Raw genomic sequence first — 23,504 nt, forward strand, 5'->3', positions numbered from 1 at the left:
TGACCACACAGCAACCAGCAGATATCAACTGCCGTTTCCAAAACTGAAATGCGGAAGTACCTGTTTTGTCTCTCAAGAAGTGCCGTAGAATTGGGTTGGCTGGTACATTTATTTGATGTACAAATAAGAAAACAAGGTAAAACGTTTAAATTAATCTTTAATAATGAATGTTTTCTCTTAGTGTTTTGATTATAGTGTAGATGTGCGACGTAGATTGACTGTTGAGAAGCTTTGTTTTGGCATAAGAAGCTAGCAAGATATTAACTGCAATGTTAACAAACTCACCGGCTAACTAGCTAACGTTAAAATAGCCACAGTTTTCGATCCACTTTTTTTATTTATTTTTGTAGCTGCAATAGGAATTAAAAAATACCGTACAGTATGAAGATAGCCAGAAACTGCTTAGCCAATAGAAATCCCAGATCACGGTTGTAGGCGATGATTGCTAGCTGCTCATGCGCAGTTAAACGTCAGCGTGTCTAACGGTCGTCTCATGCCGAATTTCTAAGTGCAGGCTGTCAAATCGAAGGCACTCCTTCGATATAGTGTTTTTTTGATGAAAAGGAAAACTTGTCAGTTTGTCACGTTCAGGAAGTTGGAGTAATGACATGTTCAAATACTTAAAACATTGTCTCGAATCTAGGTTGTTCCTTTTAGATTTCGAGAAAATGACCAACTAAGGATTTTTTTTTAAACTTCTCACATTGATTTCTCAACTCTCTAAACCCCGGCCTGGTCTGTTTGGTCTGTTTTGCAAGCGTTCCCGGAAGTCTCGCGATGTTGCGACTCTGTGTTTAGAAACTCTTTGGATTTGGTGTTGACCAGTAAGTAACACAACGGTAATCTATCATAACTGGTAACATAGCTATATTCTGTTTGGAGAAACAGTAGCTACTGTGCTGGTGGTGTTGGTAGCTTGCTATGCAGCCAACCAACATTATTGATGTTGCATTAGCTAAACATAGAGGCTGTGCTAGTTAGCCAGCTAACTAGTTAGCTTTCACAGATTATGCAAAGCTTGTTGTGATTCATAGTGAGTTTACAGACTGACAGCTCAGTTAAGTAATAGACATTGTATCCAGCACGCACTTTTGTGGAGATGTTGGTTGCTAGCTTCAACAAGTCATTCAACCAAAGAGGTGTATATAATCTATTTAGGTTTATGACGACTTCATGAATGGAAAACACTGGAAACTGATGAAACCGAGATGATCATTCTCACCCCAACCCTAATAGGACATCTCACTTAAAAGCTCATTTTGGGGGTAAGTAATGGACAGTAAAGTACAATAAGTTTGTGTAAGGTTGAAAATTCCTCCTCAGTGTAATGCATCGTTTGATTTATCCCAACAGATCTCTCAAGGCGTAATCCATGCTGTCAGATGAGCTTGACTCCAAACCTGAGGTAACAACACACTATTCACCTGCCAACATGAATGCATGGCTGTATTTATTTGGAGTCTTCCATTTGCACTTATAGATCCACCCTTAGCTACATAACAGTTTGATAGATTCTCTCTTCCTCACTTCCGCCTCTGCTTCTGCAGCTGCTGGTTCAGTTTGTCCAGAACGCATCCATACCTCTGGGGCAGGGTCTGGAGGACTCGGAGCCCAAACACATCTGCCTTCCCCTGCTGGCTCCCGCAGACAGCTCCCTGTGTACACAGCTGGGTCTGACAGGTCAGACAGATAGCATGAGACGGCTATCGAAGAGAATGACTGGAAATCATCATAGACAATCTACCATAAAAATACCTTGTGTTTTTCATATGATATATTCCCACTTGGACTAAATCTCTCTATGAACCTGCTCTGTCATTGGTCCTCAGGCAACTAACCACTCCACTAATGTAATCTGTTACTTTATTCCTCAGAGGGTGGTCTCAGCCATGTGTCAGCAAGGTCTCCGTCCCGTTCAGAGTTTGGGGGTGCAGAGCGGAGCCCCATGGTGGTGCACCACCACCCCCGCAGCCCTCACATGCCCCCCAGCCCCCCTCCCGTCCTCCATGACCTGCAACGGTCAGAGAGCACCTCCTATGTCCTACTGAACCTCGCCAAAGGTATGGAGACGCAGGCCCTAGGCATAGAAAACCCCCACTTCTATCACCATATTTCTATATAGACAGCCCCCTTTTCTTCCAGGGCATGCCTGCATGTGGTGCTGTAAGATGAACATGAGATGTTGATACTCTTTGAAGAGGTAGGGTTTCAGACATTTTCGGGTATGGGCATGGACTCTTCTGTCCTAGCATCATGGGGAAGCTGGTTCCACCATTAAGGTGTCAGGACAGAAAAGAGCTTTGACTGGGCTAAGTGGGAGCTGACCTAAGTACTTGGACAAATTTCACTTATAGTGTATTAAAGTAGTGAAATGTAGTATTTGGTCCCATATTCCTAATGCAATTATTAAATCAGGCTTGCGACTCTACACACTTGTTGGATGCATTTACAGCTTATTTTGGTTGTGTTTCAGATTATGTTTTGTTTTATAGGAAGGGACTGGTGAATAATGTATAGTGTCATTTTGGAATCACTTTTATTATTTGACATTTGACATTTTAGTCATTTAGCAGACGCTCTTATCCAGAGCGACTTACAGTAGTGAGTGTATACATTTTCATACTCCAGTGAATCTCTCCAGGATTTCGCATGGATTTTTTTTGATATTTGCGGATAAATATGCTAGATTTTGCAGCAACAATTATGACATTTTGCATAGCAATATGCAATTGTTTTGTCCAATTAGTTGCAAAAATGCGCTGACAAGGGAAAAAACTGTGTTGACGTGTGGCTTGATTGAACCATATTATGCAGTAAATGTGCGGTGATTGGTTGAAATTGCGAGCCCTCTTTTTGTACTGTGGTAATGGGTCAGTTCTATGCGATAATATTGTGATGATGTGACTATTTTATGCAGAAATAGTTTGGTGATTGGTCAAATTTGTAAGCCCTCTCATAATATGCGCTGAATTGTTGATTTTGCAACCAAAACAATGCGATCGCAGAGTCCTGGAGTAACCTCCCTGCGTGTAGGTTAAGATTGGGTTGTAACAGCGTATCAGAGCCAGACGTTTCTACCTGTCAGCTAGTAATTGTTCTGTATGGTGACATGAGCAGAGTGGCCTGACTTCTCCCACTTATTACAGATGTCCGACTTAGATATGTTGAGCATCCTGCTATGATGTCCATCACCAAGCCGGAACACTCCGAGGCCAACCCTCAGTGCCAGACTGGCAGCCGGCCGGTGGCTGAGCCCGAGACCCCTGCTGTTCACAATAACAGTGGAGGCTGGCTCAGCTGGGTTTTTGGGAGTGGAAGAGCTAATAAGAAGGAGGTTCATCTACCTCTGGGTCTCAATTATAGAACATGTTTGTGAACAATTCTACATAAATGTGGATGCTACTATGATTATGGGATAATCATGATGAATGATGTAGCCTCGAGGTTGAGAGTGTTGGGCCCGTAAGCAACAAGTCTCTGGTTTAAATCTGTAACTGGTTTAAATCTGTAAATATGTGACTTTCTCACTCATCATTATCTACTCACATAGAAAGAGAATCACTCCAGTCATCATTCACCATTAAGTTCCTATCGTTTCAAGTTTAAACGTTTATTCGCCATGTGCACAGGATACAACCGGTGTAAAACAGTACAGTGTGATTCTTCCCTCGATAGCCGTTTCCCAACAATGCAGTGATAGTAGTAATAATAATATAGAAAATATAATCAAATGAAAAAACACCAGAAGTGCGATATAGGTTGAAGAAACAAGAGAATACAAGTATTATACATAAAAAGTGACAGGTAGTAGGATATATACAGTTGAAGTCGGAAGTTTACAGACACCTTAGCCAAATACATTTAAACTCAGTTTTTCAACAATTCCTGACATTTAATCAGAGTAAAAATTCCCTGTCTTAGATCAGTTAGGATCACCACTTTATTTTAAGAATGAGAAATGTCAGAATAATAGTAGAGTGAATGATTTATTTCAGCTTTTCTTTCATCACATTCGCAGTTCTGTACTTCTGTACAGTCAGAAGTTTACATACACTCAATTAGTATTTGGTAGCATTGCCTTTAAATTGTGTCAAACGTTTCGGGTAGCCTTCCACAAGCTTCCCACAATAAGCTGGGTGAATTTTGGCCCATTCCTCCTGACAGAGCTGGTGTAACTGAGTCAGGTTTGTAGGCCTCCTTGCTCGCACACGCTTTTTCAGTTCTGCCCACAAATTGTCTATGGGATTGAGGTCAGGGCTTTGTGATGGCCACTCCAATACCTTGACTTTGTTGTCCTTGAGCCATTTTGCCACAACTTTGGAAGTATGCTTGGGGTCATTGTCCATTTGGAAGACCCATTTGCGACCAAGCTTTAACTTCCTGACTGATGTCTTGAGATGTTGCTTCAACATATCCACATAATTTTTATATCCTCATGATGCCATCTATTTTGTGAAGTGCATCAGTCTTTCCTGCAGCAAAGCATCCCCACAACATGATGCTGCCACCCCCGTGCTTCACGGTTGGGATGGTGTTCTTTGGCTTGCAAGCCTCCCCCTTTTTCCTCCAAACATAACAATGGTCATTATGGCCAAACAGTTCTATTTTTGTTTCATCAGACCAGAGGACATTTCTCCAAAAAGTACGATGTTTGTCCCCATGTGCAGTTGCAAACCGTAGTCTGGCTTTTTATGGCGGTTTTGGAGCAGTGGCTTCTTCCTTGCTGAGCGTCCTTTCAGGTTATGTTGATATCGGACTCTTTTACTGTGGATATAGATACTTCTGTACCTGTTTCCTCCAGCATCTTCCTTTGCTGTTGTTCTGGGATTGATTTACACTTTTCACACCAAAGTACGTTCATCTCTAGGAGACAGAACGCATCTCCTTCCTGAGCAGTATGACGGCTGTGTGGTCCCATGGTGTTTATAATTGCGTACTATTGTTTGTACAGATGAACGTGGTACCTTCAGGGGTTTGGAAATTGCTCCCAAGGATGAACCAGACTTGTGGAGGTCTACAATAATTTTTCTGAGGTCTTGGCTGATTTCTTGAGATTTTTCCATGATGTTAAGCAAAGAGGCACTGAGTTTGAAGGTAGGCCTTGAAATACATCCACAGGTACACCTCCAATTGACTCAAATTATGTCAATTAGCCTATCAGAAGCTTCTAAAGCATTGACATAATTTTCTGGAATTTTACAAGCTGTTTAAAGGCAGTCAACTTAGTGTATGTAAACTTCTGACCCACTGGAATTGTGATACAGTGAACTATAAGTGAAATAATCTGTCTGTAAACAATTGTTGTAAAAATAGCTTTTGTCATGTACGAAGTAGATGTCCTAACCGACTTGCCAAAACTATAGTTTGTTAACAAGACATTTGTGGAGTGGTTTAAAAACTAGTTTTAATGACTCCAACCTTAGTGTATGTTAACTTCTGACTTCAACTGTGCATGTAAACAGGGCTGAAAAGTGACTGGAAGCTGGAATATATAAACACTTATGGTAATATAGTAATGGTAATATATACATGTAAAGAAGAGTAATAGTGACCAGTAGCAGTATTTAGATAACCCAAAACGAACTGCAAATGCATCCAACGAATTTGTAGAGTCACAAGCTTGATGTAGTCATTGTGTGCTAGGAATATGGGACAAATGCTAAACTCATTCCAAAATCATGGCCATTAATATGGAGTTGGTCCCCCCCCTTTGCTTCCATAACATCCTCCATTCTTCTGGGAAGGCTTTCCGCTAGATGTTGGAACGTTGCTGCGGTTACCTGCTTCCATTTAGCCACAGGAGCATTAGTGAGGTCGGGCACTGATGTTGGGCGATTAGGCCTGGCTCGCAGTCGGAGTTCCAATTCATCCCTAATGTGGTTGAGGTCTGGGCTCTGTGTGCCTCGACAAACCATTTCTGTATGGCCCTCGCTTTGACTGCATCAAATCTGAGAAAATAAACTTTCTAGCTAGACTAAGTGAGGCAGCATTTGCTGCGCTCCCTGAGCTTGTCTACAAAAACCAACGAGTTCATTCAGATTAAACAGCCTACCTGATGGTTGCTCATTGTAGCCTACTGCCTGCTTGTTCTCATTTAGCTAACTTTTAATTCCTTAATTTAAGTTCCATTTTGCATTGCATCGCTCACTTTATTTACTGCACATGGATCCTCTTTGACTGTAGTGGCGCTTTGATAGGCTGACAAAAACAACTAGCTACACACATGAAGGCTACTGGTATGTGTTTTTTTTATTTTATCGGGCACACGTCATAAAAACTACATTCAAAAGTTTGTTTTATTAAATTAAGAATTTCAAATGTCATGGTATATCCTTGTATGTAACAATGTCACATGGATATTTTAATTTAATTTAGACAATGCCTTTCATTGTTAAAATAGGCCTATACAACAAACAAAAAATAATTCACACAAGTAATCGAATACTAACGTCCGTTTGGGTATTAGAATAACCGTGGCCATCCCTAGTTTTGAAATGCTGTATTTAACAGTTATCTGTACTGTGGTGTGACAGCAGCTTTGAAATGTCATGCAAATGCACTGACAAGTGTTATTATCTCATCTCTGGATGCTCTGTCTTTGCCATGCTCTGTCTCTGTCTGGCAAATGATCACAATTATTCTCTTATGACCTTGTTTTGTTTACATTGTAGGACTTGAGATAACGGGACAAGGACACTTCATCATCCCCTGACAAACTCTCTCCCCCTCCACCTTCCCTCCCCTCATTTTTCTCTCCGCCCTCCCCTCCCTCCCTCCCTCTTCTCCCAGGTCTAGCAGCCTCCTCTGAGCCCTTAATCTTCTCAGCAGATGGTGCAGAGGAGGAGGAACAAGAGGTGATCTCGTCCGGGGACTGTGGCGTGGATGGCACTGCCCCCTGGTACCTGCGGGTACAGGAGCTGGCGCACGACAGCCTCATCGCAGCCACGCGGGCACAGCTGGCTAAAGATGCCAAGGCTAGCCAGGACGCTAGGGCTGGGAATGGCACCAACAGTAAGTCAGATCTGTGGAAGACATTTGACTTAGTTGTTGGAAACTACTCAAGATCCAGAAAAAGGAGGGTATAAGCAAGCATTGCGAGTGTGCCAAAAAGTTGCTGTAAGATTACAATGTAATTTTTTTCCTGACCATTTGGAACAGTGTACACAACATTCAGTAAATAAGTGGACCAGAGAGTCTGTTCTAACGAAAAACAAGATATTTAAAGCCTTTACTACAGCAGACGAAAAACAGTTGCATGCCTTCGTGAATTGCAGTTTATTTTTTGTTTAGGCTAATTATTCAAAGCTCCCTTTGTTATTTAACTTTAAAACTAAAATGCTCGATTGCTTTTCAAAGCATGAATGTCTCATATGCTGTGTGATGGCATGAATTAATAAATTATTGGTTGATACATTAGCCCATTAATTAAAATATACAGTAGGCCTAAGTAAGTTAGGGTATTAAGCCTAAATAGGACTTGTTCTTAGGCCTACAGCTCGATGGTGGTTATACAAGGCTACTATACTAAGCCTACTAATGATAACGACATTACTTATTATAATGATGATCATAATAATAATTGTAATAAGAAGAAGATCTAGAAAAAGGAGGGTATAGGAGCGAGATCTACTTGTATATTGTGTGTGACAAACAGGTGCTGTTAGATTACAATATAATTTTTCTGGTTTGGAACAGTGTAAACAACACTAAGTAGTAAGTAATATCAACAAAAAAATCGTCAACTTTTTTTTCTCCCCCAATTTCATGATATCCAATTGGTATTTTTTTACAGTCTTGTCCCGTCGCTGCATCTCCCGTTGGACTCGGGAGAGGTGAAGGTCGAGAGCCATGCGTCCTCCGGGAACATGACCCCGCCAAGTCGCACTGCTTCTTGACACTGCCCGCTTAAACCGGAAGCCAGCCGCACCAATGTGTCGGAGGAAACGCCATATACAGTGAGGGAAAAAAGTATTTGATCCCCTGCTGATTTTGTACGTTTGCCCACTGACAAAGAAATTATCAGTCTATAATTTTTATGGTAGGTTTATTTGAACAGTGAGAGACAGAATAACAACAAAAATATCCAGAAAAATGCATGTCAAAAATGTTATAAATTGATTTGCATTTTAATGAGGGAAATAAGTATTTGACCCCTTCTCAATCAAAAAAAGATTTCTGGCTCCCAGGTGTCTTTCATACAGGTAACGAACGGAGATTAGGAGCACACTCTTAAAGGGAGTGCTCCTAATCTCAGTTTCTTACCTGTATAAAAGATACCTGTCCACAGAAGCAATCAATCAATCAGATTCCAAACTCTCCACCATGGCCAAGACCAAAGAGCTCTCCAAGGATGTCAGGGACAAGATTGTAGACCTACACAAGGCTGGAATTGGCTACAAGACCATCGCCAAGCAGCTTGGTGAGAAGGTGACAACAGTTTCTGTGATTATTCGCAAATGGAAGAAACACAAAAGAACTGTCAATCTCCCTCAGCCTGGGGCTCCATGCAAGATCTCACCTCGTGGAGTTGCAATGATCATGAGAACGGTGAGGAATCAGCCCAGAACTACACAGGAGGATCTTGTCAATGATCTCAAGGCAGCTGGGACCATAGTCATCAAGAAAACAATTGGTAACACACTATGCCGTGAAGGACTGAAATCCTGCAGCGCCCGCAAGGTCCCCCTGCTCAAGAAAGCACATATACATGCCCGTCTGAAGTTTGCCAATGAACATCTGAATGATTCAGAGGACAACTGGGTGAACGTGTTGTGGTCAGATGAGACCAAAATGGAGTTCTTTGGCATCAACCCAACTTGCCGTGTTTGGAGGAGGAGGAATGCTGCCTATGACCCCAAGAAACCATCCCCACCGTCAAACATGGAGGTGGAAACATTATGCTTTGGGGGTGTTTTTCTGCTAAAGGGACAGGACAACTTCACCGCATCAAAGGGACGATGGACGGGGCCATGTACCGTCAAATCTTGGGTGAAAACCTCCTTCCCTCAGCCAGGGTATTGAAAATGGGTCGTGGATGGGTATTCCAGCATGACAATGACCCAAAACACACGGCCAAGGCAACAAAGGAGTGGCTCAAGAAGAAGCACATTAAGGTCCTGGAGTGGCCTAGCCAGTCTCCAGACCATAATCCCATAGAAAATCTGTGGAGGGAGCTGAAGGTTCGAGTTGCCAAACGTCAGCCTCGAAACCTTAATGACTTGAAGAAGATCTGCAAAGAGGAGTGGGACAAAATCCCTCCTGAGATGTGTGCAAACCTGGTGGCCAACTACAAGAAACGTCTGACCTCTGTGATTGCCAACAAGGGTTTTGCCACCAAGTACTAAGTCATGTTTTGCAGAGGGGTCAAATACTTATTTCCCTCATTAAAATGCAAATCAATTCATAACATTTTTGACATGCGTTTTTCTGGATTCTTTTGTTGATATTCTGTCTCTCACTGTTCAAATAAACCTACCATTAAAATTATAGACTGATCATTTCTTTGTCAGTGGGCAAACGTACAAAATCAGCAGGGGATCAAATACTTTTTTCCCTCACTGTAGCTGGCGAACGAAGTCAGCGTGCATACGCCTGGCCGCCACAAGGAGTCACTAGAGCGCGATGGGACAAGGACATCCCAGCCGGCCAAACCCTCCCCTAACCCGGACGACGCTGGGCCAATTGTGCGCCGCCTCATGGGTCTCCCGGTCGCAGCCGGCTATGACACAGCCCAGGATCTAACCCTGATCTGTAGTGACGCCTCTAGCACTGCAATACAGTGCCTTAGACCGCTGTGCAACTCGGGAGGCCCCATACCAGTCTGTTCTAACAAAACAAATGTGGCTTGGTGCTCAGTAGGTTATTAAAAAAATCACTGAGGCAACTGATGCTTGTAGATATATAGTACCAATCAAAGGTTTGGACACACCTACTCATTCCAGGATTTTTCTTTATTTTTACTATTTTCTACATGGTAGAATAACACTGAAGACATCAACACTATGAAAGTAGTAACCAAAAAAGTGTTAAACAAATCAAAACATGTTTTATATATGAGATTCTTCAAAGTAGCCACCCTTTGAATTGATAACAGCTTTGCACACTCTTGGCATTGTTTTAACCAGCTTCATGAGGTAGTCACCTGGAATGCATTTCAATTAAGAGGTGTGCCTTGTTAATTTGTGGTATGTCTTTCCTTCTCAATGCATTTGAACCAATAGTTGTGTTGTGACTAGGTAGGGGTGGAATGCAGGCGATAGTGCTATTTCGTAAAAGACAAAGTCTATATTATGGCAAGAACGGCTCAAATAAGCAAAGGGAAATGACATGTCAGTCAATCCGGAAAATTTCAAGAACTTTCAAAGTTTCTTCAAGTGCAGTCGCAAAAAACATCAAGCGCTATGATGAAACAGGCTCTCATGAGGACCACCACAGGAAAGGAAGACCCAGAGTTACCTCTGCTGCGGAGGATACGTTCGTTAGAGTTACCAGCCTCAGAAATTGCAGCCCAAATAAATGCTTCACATAGTTCAATTAACAGACATCTCAACGTCAACTGTTCAGAGGAGACTGCGTGAATCAGGCACTTCATGGTTGAATTTCTGCAAAGAAACCACCACTACTAAAGGACACCAATAAGAAGAAGATACTTGCTTGGGCAAAGAAATATAAGCAATGGATATTAGACCGGTTGAACAAATGAACAAATGATCTCCGCATGTGTGGTTCCCACCGTGAAGCATGGAGGTGTGATGGTGTGGGGGTGCTTTGCTGGTGATACTGTCAGTGATTTATTTAGAATTCAAGGCACACTTAACCAGCATGGCTACCACAGCATTCTGCAGCGATACGCAATCCCATCTGGTTGGCGCTTAGTGGGACTATCATGTGTTTTCAACAGGACAATGACCCAACACACCTCCAGGCTGTGTAAGGGCTATTTGACCAAGAAGGATGGAATGCTGCATCAGATGACTTGGCCTCCACAGTCACCTGACCTCAACCCAATTGAGACTGTTTGGGATGAGTTGGACCACAGAGTGAAGGAAAAGCAGCCAACAAGGGCTCAGCGTATGTGGGAACTCCTTCAAAACTGTTGGAAAAGCATTCCAGGTGAAGTTGGTTGAGAGAATGCCAAGATTGTGCAAAGCTGTCATCCAGGCAAAGGGTGGCTGCTTTGAAGAATCTAAAATATAAAATGGAGTTAAAGTCGGAAGTTTACATACACCTTAGCCAAATACATTTAAACTCAGTTTTTCACAATTCCTGACATTTAATCCAAGTAAAAATTCCCTGTCTTATGTCAGTTAGGATCACCACTTTTTATTTTAAGAATGTGAAATGTCAGAATAATAGTAGAGAGAAATTTATTTCAGCTTTTATTTCTTTCATCACATTCCTAGTGGGTCAGAAGTTTACATGTACTCAATTAGTATTTGGTAGCATTGCCTTTAAATTGTTTAACTTGGGTCAAACATTTCGGGTAGCCTTCCACAAGCTTCCCACAATAAGTTTTGGCCCATTCCTCCTGACAGAGCTGGTGTAACTGAGTCAGGTTTGTAAGCCTCCTTGCTCGCACACGCTTTTACAGTTCTGCCAACAGATTTTCTATAGGATTGAGGTCAGGGCTTTGTGATGGCCACTCCAATACCCTGACTTTGTTGTCCTTAAGCCATTTTGCCACAACTTCGGAAGTATGCTTGGGGTCATTGTCCATTTGGAAGAGCCATTTGCGACCAAGCTTTAACTTCCTGACTGATGTCTTGATGTTGCTTCAATATATCCACATAATTTTTATATCCTCATGATGCTATCTATTTTGTGAAGTGCACCAGTCCCTCCTGCAGCAAAGCACCCCTACAACATGATGCTGCCATCTCCGTGCTTCACAGTTGGGATGGTGTTCTTCGGCTTGCAAGCCTCCCCCTTTTTTCTCCAAACATAATGATGGTCATTATGGCCAAACAGTTCTATTTATGTTTCATCAGACCAGAGGACATTTCTCCAAAAAGTACGATATTTGTCCCCATGTGCAGTTGCAAACCGTAGTCTGTCTGTTTTATGGCGGTTCTGGAGCATTGGCTTCTTCCTTGCTGAGCGGCCTTTCAGGTTATGTTGATATCGGACTCGTTTTACTGTGGATATAGATGCTGGAGGAAACAGGTACAAGGTCCTTTGCTGTTGCACTTTTTCCACCAAAGTAGGTTCATCTCTAGGAGACAGAACGCGTCTCCTTCCTGAGTGGTATGACTGCTGCGTGGTCCCATGGTGTTTATGCTTCAAATCAAATTTGATTTGTCACATACACATGGTTAGCAGATGTTAATGCGAGTGTAGCGAAATGCTTGTGCTTCTAGTTCCGACAATGCAGTAATAACCAACGAGTAATCTAACCTAATAATTCCACAACTACTACCTTATACACACAAGTGTAAAGGGATGAAGAATATGTACATAAAGATATATGGATGAGTGAGGGTACAGAACGGCATAGGCAAGATGCAGTAGATGGTATCGAGTACAGTATATACATATGAGATGAGTAATGTAGGGTATGTAAACTTTAAAGTGGCTAGTGATACATGTATTATATAAAGATGGCAAGATGCAGTAGATATAGAGTACAGTATATACATATGCATTGTTTAAAGTGGCTAGTGATACATTTTTTATCAATTTCCATCAATTTCCATTATTAAAGTGAGCTGGAGTTGAGTCAGTATGTGGGCAGCAGCCAGTCGATGTTAGTGGTGGCTGTTTAACAGTCTGATGGCCTTGAGATAGAAGCTGTTTTTCAGTCTCTCGGTCCCAGCTTTGATGCACCTGTACTGACCTCGCCTTCTGGATGATAGTGGGGTGAACAGGCAGTGGCTCGGGTGGTTGTTGTCCTTGATGATCTTTATGGCCTTCCTGTGACATCGGGGGGTGTAGGTGTCCTGGAGGGCAGGTAGTTTGCCCCCAGTGATGCGTTGTGCAGACCTCACTACCCTCTGGAGAGCCTTACGGTTGTGGGCGGAGCAGTTGCCGTACCAGGCGGTGATACAGCCCGACAGGATGCTCTCGATTGTGCATCTGTAGAAGTTTGTGAGTGCTTTTGGTGACAAGCCGAATTTCTTCAGCCTCCTGAGGTTGAAGAGGCGCTGCTGCGCCTTCTTCACAACGCTGTCTGTGTGGGTGGACCAATTCAGTTTGTCCGTGATGTGTACGCCGAGGAACTTAAAACTTACTACCCTCTCCACTACAGTCCCGTCGATGTGGATAGGGGGGTGCTCCCTCTGCCGTTTTCTGAAGTCCACAATGCTTGCTTACTATTGTTTGTACAGATGAATGTGGTACCTTCAGGCATTTGGAAATTGCTCCCAAAGATCAGCCAGACTTATGGAGGTCTACAATCTTTTTCAAGGTCTACAATTCTTTTCAAGAAATTTGTGGAGTGGTTGAAAAACGAGTTTTAATGACTCCAACCTAAGTGTATGTAAACTTCCGACTTCAACTGTATATTTTGATTTGTTTAACGCTTTGTTTTGGTTACTACATGATTCCATGTGTTATTTCATAGTTTTGATGTCTTCACTATTATTCTACAATGTAGAAAATTTGTACAAAATAAAGAATTCTCACGGGACTAGTATTATTAGAGAAAGTTGGTTACGTAATTATTACCCCAGAATGTTCGTTATTCCAGAGGATGACTCGGACGGGATTATCTTTTATCGAAACTGCCCCCTGTTATTCTTTTTTACCAATAAATTGACAGTTATGATTAAGCCTGGAGGTTTTTATCTTGGCGTGAAGATAGTGCAACACCTCCAGGCGATAATAGGGCTACACTGATAACTCAAACTTGGTTCCCAAGTTTCTAAACCATACCAAACCATCTTTGGTATAGTGTCTCCATAATATTTGAATTGAGAAAATGTGATCATAATCATTAGGATATTTTAGCGATCTGCAGTAGACGTCCTAAATGCCCCCCAGCCTTCATGTGAGCTAAACAGTGCACTTGCACTTGAGATGCGTTTTAAGGCTATGGATGTGAAAGTGAACTACAAACGTTTAGGTCAGTTACATTAAATATCCGCAATATTTTTTACTGATGCATTTGGCAATATTCAATTCATACGCACAGAACATATGAACAACAGCCTTCACTGTAAACATTGATACATGGAGGCCCTTCATATATAGGCTATGCGCAGCACTTTGTTCAATTTATCAAATCACTTATTGTTTTCTTCTCAAACCTTGTGCAACCCCTGTCAAACAGACATTTCTCTCAAAACACGCACAGGACTAGTATTATCGCCAAAAAACAGTAGGTTATTCTGGCTGGAATTGTTACTCTCTTGCCATGTACAAATTACTGACATGGCAGATTCGTACAGGACAAAAATGACAGATGTGGTGTTTTGCGCTGGTACACGTAATTACATTCCCCTCCCCAGTAAAACTAATCCAGTCCGAATAGGGCTTAAGGAAAGGGCCGTTCCTGCTGCTGCCTCCGCCGCATTGTTCTCAATCCCAATATGCTGGTTAATTTTGCTATTATGCACATAGCAATATGGGGTAAGGCGCCAATTCTACAGTGCACTGAAGATTGTTTCAGGACCGCGGACAGCGACCGTATCCAACGAGGGAGAAGGCGCATTTGTTATACAATTATATTAGAGTGCACCATTATTTTTACATAATATAACCATATACAATTTCATCATCACATATTTTAGAGTGATGGACTGTGCCATCCCTGTGGCCTCCGCAATTGATTAGTCCACGAGACAGGCGTGAATCAGATAGTTGTCTTGTGCACCATTGGGGGGGGGGGGGAAATTGTGACTGCTCGACTAAAGAAACCTCGGTCGACCAACAGCCTGTTAACCAAACAATTGACCTGTCGACTAAATGGGGTCAGCCCTAGTTTACTGTCACCAACTGGCCATTGAAGAGCAAGTGTTATCGCTGATACTGATACTTTAGCTGATACTGGGTATTTGGTATGTATTAGGATCCCCATTAGCCGCTGCAAAAGCAGCAGCTACTCTTCATGTGCACTATAATGCACACGAAGACCTCAGTATATGGTATCACATCCCATTTCTGCTTTTGTTGTCTAGGTGACCACCTGCCCAGCTTCCTCTCGGAGGGGGCGAAGAGAGAACAGCCGGCGAGGCCCAATCGTACGCTGTCGTCTAAACAGATCCTCCGCTGCTCCTTTGAGGGGTGCTACAGAACCTTCACCTGGCCTGCTCACCTCAAATACCACCTCAAAACACACAGGTATACACACACACACACACACACACACACACCATATTCTCCATATTCTCAAATATCACCTCAAATGTTCATATACGTGCGTGTGCTTGCGTGTGTCAGGAACGACCGCACGTTCCGGTGTGGGGCAGAGGGCTGTGGGAAGAGTTTCTACGTGCTGCAGCGTCTGCAGGTCCACATGAGAACTCACAACGGCGACAAGCCCTTCATCTGCAAGGAGAAAAACTGTGGCAAGAAGTTCACCACCGCAGGAAACCTCAAGAACCATAAACGCACACACACAGGTGGGGACAGTCAGAAACACACACACACACACACACACACACACACACACAGAGGTACACAGCGCTAGAGCTCAAGTGCACATACGCAGGAAGGACATCTCTTTTAGTCTGCTCTGTATCCAGTAGTAGGGCATAGAAGTAAACTAAATGTATTATGTTTTTTCAGTGCTGTGGGAGGATATGTGATACATTTGTTTGTGTGGGAGAGAGTGGTATAATGCTTGGTCTGAGAAAAAGTGTAATCATTGTATTTGTATTTATTATGGATCCCCACTCTTCTTGGGGTCCAGCCAAATTAAGGCAGTTTATATGATTTTTAAAAACATTACAATACATTCACAGATTTCACAACACACTGTGTGCTCTCAGGCCCCTACTCCACCACTACCACATATGTACAATACTAAATCTATGTGTATGTGTGTGTATAGTGCGTATGTTATCGTGTGTGTGTATGCATGTGTCTGTGCCTATGTTTGTGTTGCTTCACAGTCCCCGCTGTTCCGTAAGGTGTTTTTTAAATCTAATTTTACTGCTTGTGTAAGTTACTTGATGTGGAATATAGAGTTCCATGTAGTCATGGCTCTATGTAGTACTGTGTGCCTCCCATAGTCTGTTCTGGACTTGGGGATTGTGAAGAGACGTCTGGTGGGGTATGCGTTGGTGTCCGAGCTGTGTGCCAGTAGTTTAGACAGACAGCTCGGTGCATTCAACATGTCAATACCTCTCATAAATACAAGTAGTGATGAAGTCAATCTCTCCTCCACTTTGAGCCAGGAGAGATTGACATTCATATTATTAATATTAGCTCTGTTTACATCCAAGGGCCAGCCGTGGCGCCCTGTTCTGAGCCAATTGCAATTTTCCTAAGTCCTTTTTTGTGGCACCTGACCACACGACTGAACAGTTGTCAAGGTGCGACAAAACTAGGGCCTGTAGGACCTGCCTTGTTGATAGTTTTGTTAAGAATGCAGAGCATCGCTTTATTATGGACAGACTTCTCCCCATCTTAGCTACTACTGTATCAATATGTTTTGACCATGACAGTTTACAATCTAGGGTTACTCCAAGCAGTTTAGTCATCTCAACTTGCTCAATTTCCACATTATTTATTACAAGATTTATTTGAGATTTAGGGTTTAGTGAATGTTTTTTCCCTAATACAATGCTTTTAGTTTTAGAAATATTTAGGGCTAACTTATTCCTTTGCACCCACTCTGAAACTAACTGCAGCTCTTTCTTTAGTGTTGCAGTCTTTTCAGTTGCTGTAGTAGCTGACGTGTATAGTGTTGAGTGGCTATGTATGAGGATGACTCAAAGTCAGTGGCATGTCGTTAGTAAAAAAAAAAAAAAAATGTATTTCTCTCAGCCAATCATGAGTCATTTGTGTAAGTGCTGTGCTTGTTGAGTGTCCTTCCCTATACGTGTGCTGAAAGTCTGTTGTCAATTTGTTTACTGTGGGCCTCCCGGGTGGCGCAGTGGTCTAAGGCACTGCATCGCAGTGCTAGCTGCCGGCCGCGACCGGGAGGTCCATGGGGCGACGCACAATTGGCCTAGCGTCGTCCGGGTTAGGGAGGGTTTGGCCGGTAGGGATATCCTTGTCTCATCGCGCACTAGCGACTCCTGTGGCGCGCCGGGCGCAGTGCGCGCTGACCAGGTCACTAGGTGTACTGTGTTTCCTCCGACACATTGGTGCGGCTGGCTTCCGGGTTGGATGCGCGCTGTGTTAAGAAGCAGTGCGGCTTGGTTGGGTTGTGTTTCGGAGGACGCATGGCTCTCGACCGTCGTCTCTCCCGAGCCCGTACGGGAGTTGTAGCGATGAGACAAGATAGTAACTACTAACAATTGGATACCACGAAATTGGGGAGAAAAAGGGGGTAAAAAAATAAATTTACAAAAATATAAAAAATGTAAAATTGTTTGCTGTGAAATAGCATTGTATCTGGTCAAACACTATTTTTCCCCAGAAGTTTACTAAGGGTTGGTAACAGGCTATTTGAGCCAGTAAAGGGGGCTTTACTATTATTGGTTAGACTTTCACTTCCCTGATGGCACACACTTTCTAGTAGGCTTAAATTGAAGATGTGGCAATATAGCTATTATCCTCAGTAATTTTCCATCCAGATTGTCAGACCCCGGTGGCTTTTCATTGTTGATAGACAAACAAACAAAAATCACCTCTTCCACACGGACTTTACGGAGTTCAAAAGTACAATTCTTGTTTTTCATAATTTGGTCCGATATATACTTGGATGTGTAGTGTCAGCATTTGTTGCTGGCATGTCATCCCTAAGTTTTCTTATCTTGCCAATGAAAAAAATAATTAAAGTAGTTGGCAATATCAGTGGGCTTTGTGATGAATGAGCCAGTGATTCAATGAATGATGGAGCCGATTTGGCTTTTTTCCCCCAAAATGTCATTTAAGGTGCCCCAAAGCTTTTTACTATCATTCTTTATATAATTGACCTTTGTTTCACAGTATATTTTATTTGTATTTTTATTTAGTTTAGTTACATGATTTCTTAATTTGCAGTACGTTTGCCAATCAGTTGGGCTGCCAGACTTATTTGCCATACTTTTTGCCTCATCCCTCTCAACTATACAATTTTTCAATTCCTCATCAATCCAAGGCGATTTTAACATTTTCGTAATGGGTGCGTGCTTATTAGTGATTGGAATAAGCAATTTCATGTGTCAAGTGCAGCTTCTGGTTGCTCCTCATTACACACCACAGACCAGCAAATATTCTTTACCTCATCAACATATGATTCACTACAAAACTTATTGTATGACCTCTTTATACACTATATTAGGCCCAGCCTTTGGAACTTTGGTTTTCCTAGATATGGCTATTATATTGTGATCACTACATCCTATGGATTTGGATACTGCTTTAAAGCAAATTTCTGCAGCATTAGTAAAGATGTGATCAATACATGTTGATTTAATTAATGTGCTGTTTGTAACAACCCTGGTAGGTTGACTGATAACCTGAATCGGGTTGCAGGCACTGGTTACAGTTTGAAGTTTTTTCTTGAGTCGGCAGCTTGATGAGAGCTAGTCAATATTTAAATCACCCAGATATTATACTTCTCTGTTGATATCACATACATTATCAAGCATTTCACACATTATCCAGATACTGACTGTTAGCACTTGCTGTTCTACAGCAGCTTCCCACAAGAATGGGCTTTAGGTGAGGCAGATGAACCTGTAGCCATATTACTTCAACATTATTTAACATTAGATCGTCTCTAAGCTTTACAGGAATGTGGTTCCTGTACTGCAAAACCGCCCCTTTTCGGTAGATGTTATTGCCATGTATTGCTACCACTATCATCAACGGTATAATCTAAGTGAGTTTTAGAGATAGTCAGAATATGAATGTCATCTGTTACAAGCAAGTTATTAACTTCATGGACCTTGCTTCTTAGGCTACATATGTTAATATGGGCTATTTTTAGCACATTTCTGGGTTGCTTGATTGTCTTTAATTCTTTACTGGGAAGCTTATCAGAAGTAGACTTACTCATGTTATTTACATTGGAGCTGATAGTGCAGGGTGAGCTGCACAAAGTGGTCTTCCTGCTAGGGCACACCGCCTCAGTGCTAACAGTGTGTGTTGTCTACAGGTGAGAAGCCTTAACTGTATGTGCCTTCAAGTGTGTGTGTGGGGGGGGGGACACATGTGATCATTAATTGGTGTGTGTTGTCTGCAGGGGAGAAGCCCTTCTTGTGTGAAGCAGATGGTTGTGGTCGGTCCTTCGCTGAGTACTCCAGTCTACGCAAACACATGCTCGTACACTCAGGTGAGAACAACACGCCAGTTTCAGCTTTTCATTCTATATATAGTGAAATTACAACAGTTAGCTTCGTTTATCTATGTCAACTGAATATGTGGAAATCCACTTCCTACTGTCTACAAACACATAACTTTAGCTTCAGTGTGTGTCACTGGTTGTCTCTCATGACACCCTATTCCCTATATAGTGCACTCCTTTTGACCTTATGTGCAAAGGTAGTGCACTGAATATTTAAGATGCAACCACTGATATGTGTTACTGTGTCTATCGTGTTCCAGGAGAAAAGCCCCACCAGTGTGGGATCTGTGGGAAGACGTTCTCTCAGAGCGGTAGCAGGAACGTTCACATGAGGAAGAGACATGGAGAGGAGGCTCTGGGGAACGAGGGCAGAGAAACGGGTAACACACACACACAAACTAGGCTAGTGGTCGCCAAGCCTGGTTACGAGCGTTCTTCCAGTTCCAACCCAGCACAAACGCACCTAATTCAGCCGCAGCCTTGGAGTGTATGTGTGTGTGTGGAACCAGCCCTTTGTTTTCCATCTGGAATGTTCAATATGGCACACAAACATACCTGTAATGTACAGTATGTCCCCTGTGTGTTATTGACAGGTGAGGCTTTGACACACAGCAGTTTACTGGAGGCCGACGGGTCGCCTGGCGACACCATGGTCACCATGACTACAGGGGTTGATCCAATTAACGTCCACCATGCCATGCTGCGAGCCCAAGGTAGACACAGTCACACACCCCGTCACAAATGCAAAACTCCAATCCTAATACTCTTTAACAGTTAGCGACGCTGTTATATTCTTGTCCAAAACCAGGGGAACAGCCTATGACCATGTTAGTTATTTAATGCCTTCCCTCCTCCTCTTCCTTTCCTCCTTCTTAGGCTCGGCAGACTCGGTGGTTGTTCTCTCTCAACCCCATGACCTGGTCACCATGACAACAGCAAGCCACACATACCCAGAGGATGTGGTGGCCCTGTTGTAGTCAAGTCTGTTGGGCAAATCTCAGGCATTTGAGGCAAAGCTCTCTGTACATAGATGCATCCTTCACTTTTAGCCCTGTAGATATCTGTAATTAGCTACTAAGGGTTTTATTATGAGAAAGACAGTATGAAATGTTCTAGAACTTGTACAAAGACTTTCTGTAGTTTATAAATACAAATAACTATCAGGTGACTTTCCAAAGAAATAAGACAGATATACAAATCATGAGTTTTATTAAAAGAAAGTACATGTATAGCTACCTGGATTTGTCGTTGTGAAACGTCCTTAATCAATTGTGTAAGCTCACCTGAGAGCAGATGAGGTTAACATGCAGTGATATTCCTTTTGTAAAACAATATTAAGGCTGTTGCTTTTAGCTTAATTCACAAATTAATCAAGTCAATAGCTGACGTAAGACTATTTGAAAATGACATTAAATGTGCTCCGTCCTCCATCATTAATAGAAAGGAAACTTTGAAATCAGTTCCAAACTTCCAAGCTGCTATTGGAACAGTAAGATTTGATGCACAGAGGGCTGCATGTAGAACAATTGAACACGCTGTTTTTGCAAAGCACACTCATACCAGTTGAAAAAATAAAGATCACACCCAAGTGATATTAAACAGACAGTCAAAATATCCACCTTTATACAGTAACACAACTCAGTGGCGTTTGTCAGCGACAGCTCCCAGTGCTTTAATAGAGATGTAAATAATATAAGACCACTGTGCTATAGCAACCAGTCACATGAAAACAACAGACCTACTGAACTATAGTACCAGCCATTTAGGTGTTGGGTAACAAAATAGTTGTAACAATTGTAATGTTATCTCAGAAAGGTCAAATCTTGATAGTCAAAGATGCAAGGCATATTTTTAAGACATTACAAGGCAAGAACAAAGGCTGTTAAGTTTAAAACAACAAGAATTCCTCAGTCCATTTATTTTTAAGCACCATCTAATCCAGTGGTTTTCCCCTCCAGACCTGTGGCTCCTTGTCTATCTGTGGATCTTTAGGTTCTGGAAGTGGTTGAACGTGGCACCTAAAGCCCAGCTAGTCTCCACGTTGTTGACTTTCTTAGTCAGCTAGGGAAATGAGACAACACACACACACCAAATCACTCAACATGCCTTTTTGTATTTATTTAAATAAATAAAACATTTGAACTGATCCTGTCTTTAAAAAGTGTTGTTTTGCTTTACTGACTTGCCAAAAAGGACTAATGTGCATTACGGCTTTACTGTCTCACCTGCAGTACAGTGTTCTCCTTGAAGCCAAAGCCGTCTTTGAGCAGACAGGTGATGTAGGTCATGTCCATACACAGGAAGGGGCTGATCGGACGGTACTTTGACATCTTGTTACACACTGGAATAAGAAACAAAAATCAGTTTCCAGATCAGTGCAGTAAATGAAAGAGGAGAGGAAGACACTTTCAGCCAATGAGACTTCTCCAGTACACAGCGCAGTAAGTCTGATATGGGTATAATACATTGCCATGCACGGCATGTCTGAAGTGCACTGCGCAGAGAAAGAAGCAAGTCTCCCACTAAATAGTAACGATAAATCCATTGCTATGCATATCATGATTCAGGCTTATCTGGTTCTCACCCTCTTTAGCTCTCTTCTTGAAGTCCCTGACCTCCAGCATTCCTCCTTGGGTCCTGTCTGAAAGAGAGGAGCGATGGGGGTCGTTAACCTTTCCATCAGAAAGAAACACTTATCACACTATCATTCATAATGACAGCAGGGCTACACAGTACATCGCCATCATACTAACAATTGGGCCTGCAACCTTTCTCATCTCACTCACTGATGAGTCGACAACCAAGGACACCACTGTAATAACTTCACATCTACAACGCACCACTGAGTCCAGTGTTCCCCTACAGTTGAAGTCGGAAGTTTACATACACCTTAGCCAAATACATTAACTCAGTTTCACAATTCCTGACATTTAATCCTAGTAAAAAATTCCCTGTTTTAGGTCAGTTAGGATCACCACTTTATTTTAAGAATGTGAAATGTCAGAATAATAGTAGAGTGATTTATTTCAGCTTTTATTTCTTTCATCACATTCCCAGTGGGTCAGAAGTTTACATACACTCAATTAGTATTTGGTAGCATTGCCTTTATATTGTTTAACTTGGGTCAAATGTTTCGGGAAGCTTCCACAAGCTTCCCACAATAAGTTGGGTAAATGTTGGCCCATTCCTCCAGACAGAGCTGGTGTAACTGAGTCAGGTTTGTAGGCCTCCTTGCTCACACACGCTTTTTCAGCTCTGCCTACAACTTTTCTATAGGATTGAGGTCAGGGCTTTGTGATGACCACTCCAATACCTTGACTTTGTTGTCCTTAAGCCATTTTGCTACAACTTTGGAAGTATGCTTGGGGTCATTGTCCATTTGGAAGACCCATTTGCAACCAAGCTTTAACTTCCTGACTGATGTCTTGAGATGTTGCTTCTATATATCCACATAATTTTATATCCTCATGATGCCATCTTTTGTGAATTGCACCAGTCCCTCCTGCAGCAAAGCACCCCCTCAACATGATGCTGCCACCCCAGTGCTTCACGGTTGGGATGGTGTTCTTCGGCTTGCAAGCTTCCCCTTTTTACTCCAAAGATAACAATGGTCATTATGGCCAAACAGTTATGTTTTTCTTTCATCAGACCAGAGGACATTTCTCCAAAAAGTAGTACGATCTTTGTCCCCATGTGCAGTTGCAAACTGTAGTCTGGCTTTTTTTTTATGGCGGTTTTGAAGCAGTGGCTTCTTCCTTGCTGAGCGGCCTTTCAGGTTATGTCGATAGGACTAATTTTACTGTGGATATAGATACTTTTGTACCCGTTTCCTCCAGCAACTTCACAAGGTCCTTTGCTGTTGTTGTGGGATTGATTTGGACTTTTCGCACCAAAGTACAATAATCTCTAGGAGACAGAACGCGTCTCCTTCCTGAGCGGTATGACGGCTGTGTGGTCCCATGGTGTTTATACAGATGAATGTGGTACCTTCAGACGTTTGGAAATTGCTCCCAAGGATGAAAAAGACTTGTGGAGGTCTTGGCTGATTTATTTAGATTTTCCCATGATTTCAAGTAAAGAGGCACTGAGTTTGAAGGTAGGCCTTGAAATACATCCACAGGTACAC

At 42.3% G+C, this 23,504-nt stretch overlaps 2 protein-coding genes across 8 annotated transcripts in view; one reads left to right on the forward strand and one right to left on the reverse strand.

Annotated features, from left to right (window-relative positions):
- On the forward strand, positions 1-21,524 carry znf410 (zinc finger protein 410). 3 transcript variants are annotated; one of them, XM_071370742.1, is made up of 13 exons: positions 25-136; positions 759-824; positions 1,159-1,265; positions 1,354-1,405; positions 1,548-1,680; positions 1,875-2,060; positions 6,790-7,011; positions 15,114-15,276; positions 15,376-15,557; positions 19,277-19,366; positions 19,639-19,758; positions 19,972-20,091; positions 20,255-21,524. In XM_071370742.1, exons 4-13 carry the CDS (start codon positions 1,373-1,375, stop codon positions 20,353-20,355), a joined length of 1,350 nt encoding a protein of 449 aa, XP_071226843.1. In that variant the 5' UTR covers positions 25-136; positions 759-824; positions 1,159-1,265; positions 1,354-1,372; the 3' UTR covers positions 20,356-21,524. The 3 variants fall into 3 exon arrangements, with proteins under 3 accessions (XP_071226841.1, XP_071226843.1, XP_071226842.1); XM_071370740.1 differs by lacking the exon at positions 759-824 and having other exon boundaries at positions 1-136; XM_071370741.1 differs by lacking the exon at positions 25-136 and having other exon boundaries at positions 156-824.
- LOC139556598 (ectonucleoside triphosphate diphosphohydrolase 5-like) overlaps positions 20,571-23,504 on the reverse strand; it is a 12,971-nt gene continuing 10,037 nt past the window's right edge. For all 5 annotated transcript variants that reach the window (XM_071370747.1, XM_071370745.1, XM_071370748.1 and 2 more), the window contains exons 12-14: positions 21,963-22,019; positions 21,604-21,719; positions 20,571-21,439 (exon numbers count right to left, since the gene is read on the reverse strand). In XM_071370747.1, coding sequence (XP_071226848.1) covers positions 21,353-21,439; positions 21,604-21,719; positions 21,963-22,019 — 260 coding nt within the window. In that variant the 3' untranslated portion in view covers positions 20,571-21,352. The remainder of the gene's footprint in view (positions 21,440-21,603; positions 21,720-21,962; positions 22,020-23,504) is intronic.

The sequence above is a fragment of the Salvelinus alpinus genome, chromosome 27, assembly GCF_045679555.1.
Source record: "Salvelinus alpinus chromosome 27, SLU_Salpinus.1, whole genome shotgun sequence".
NCBI lineage: Eukaryota > Metazoa > Chordata > Actinopteri > Salmoniformes > Salmonidae > Salvelinus > Salvelinus alpinus.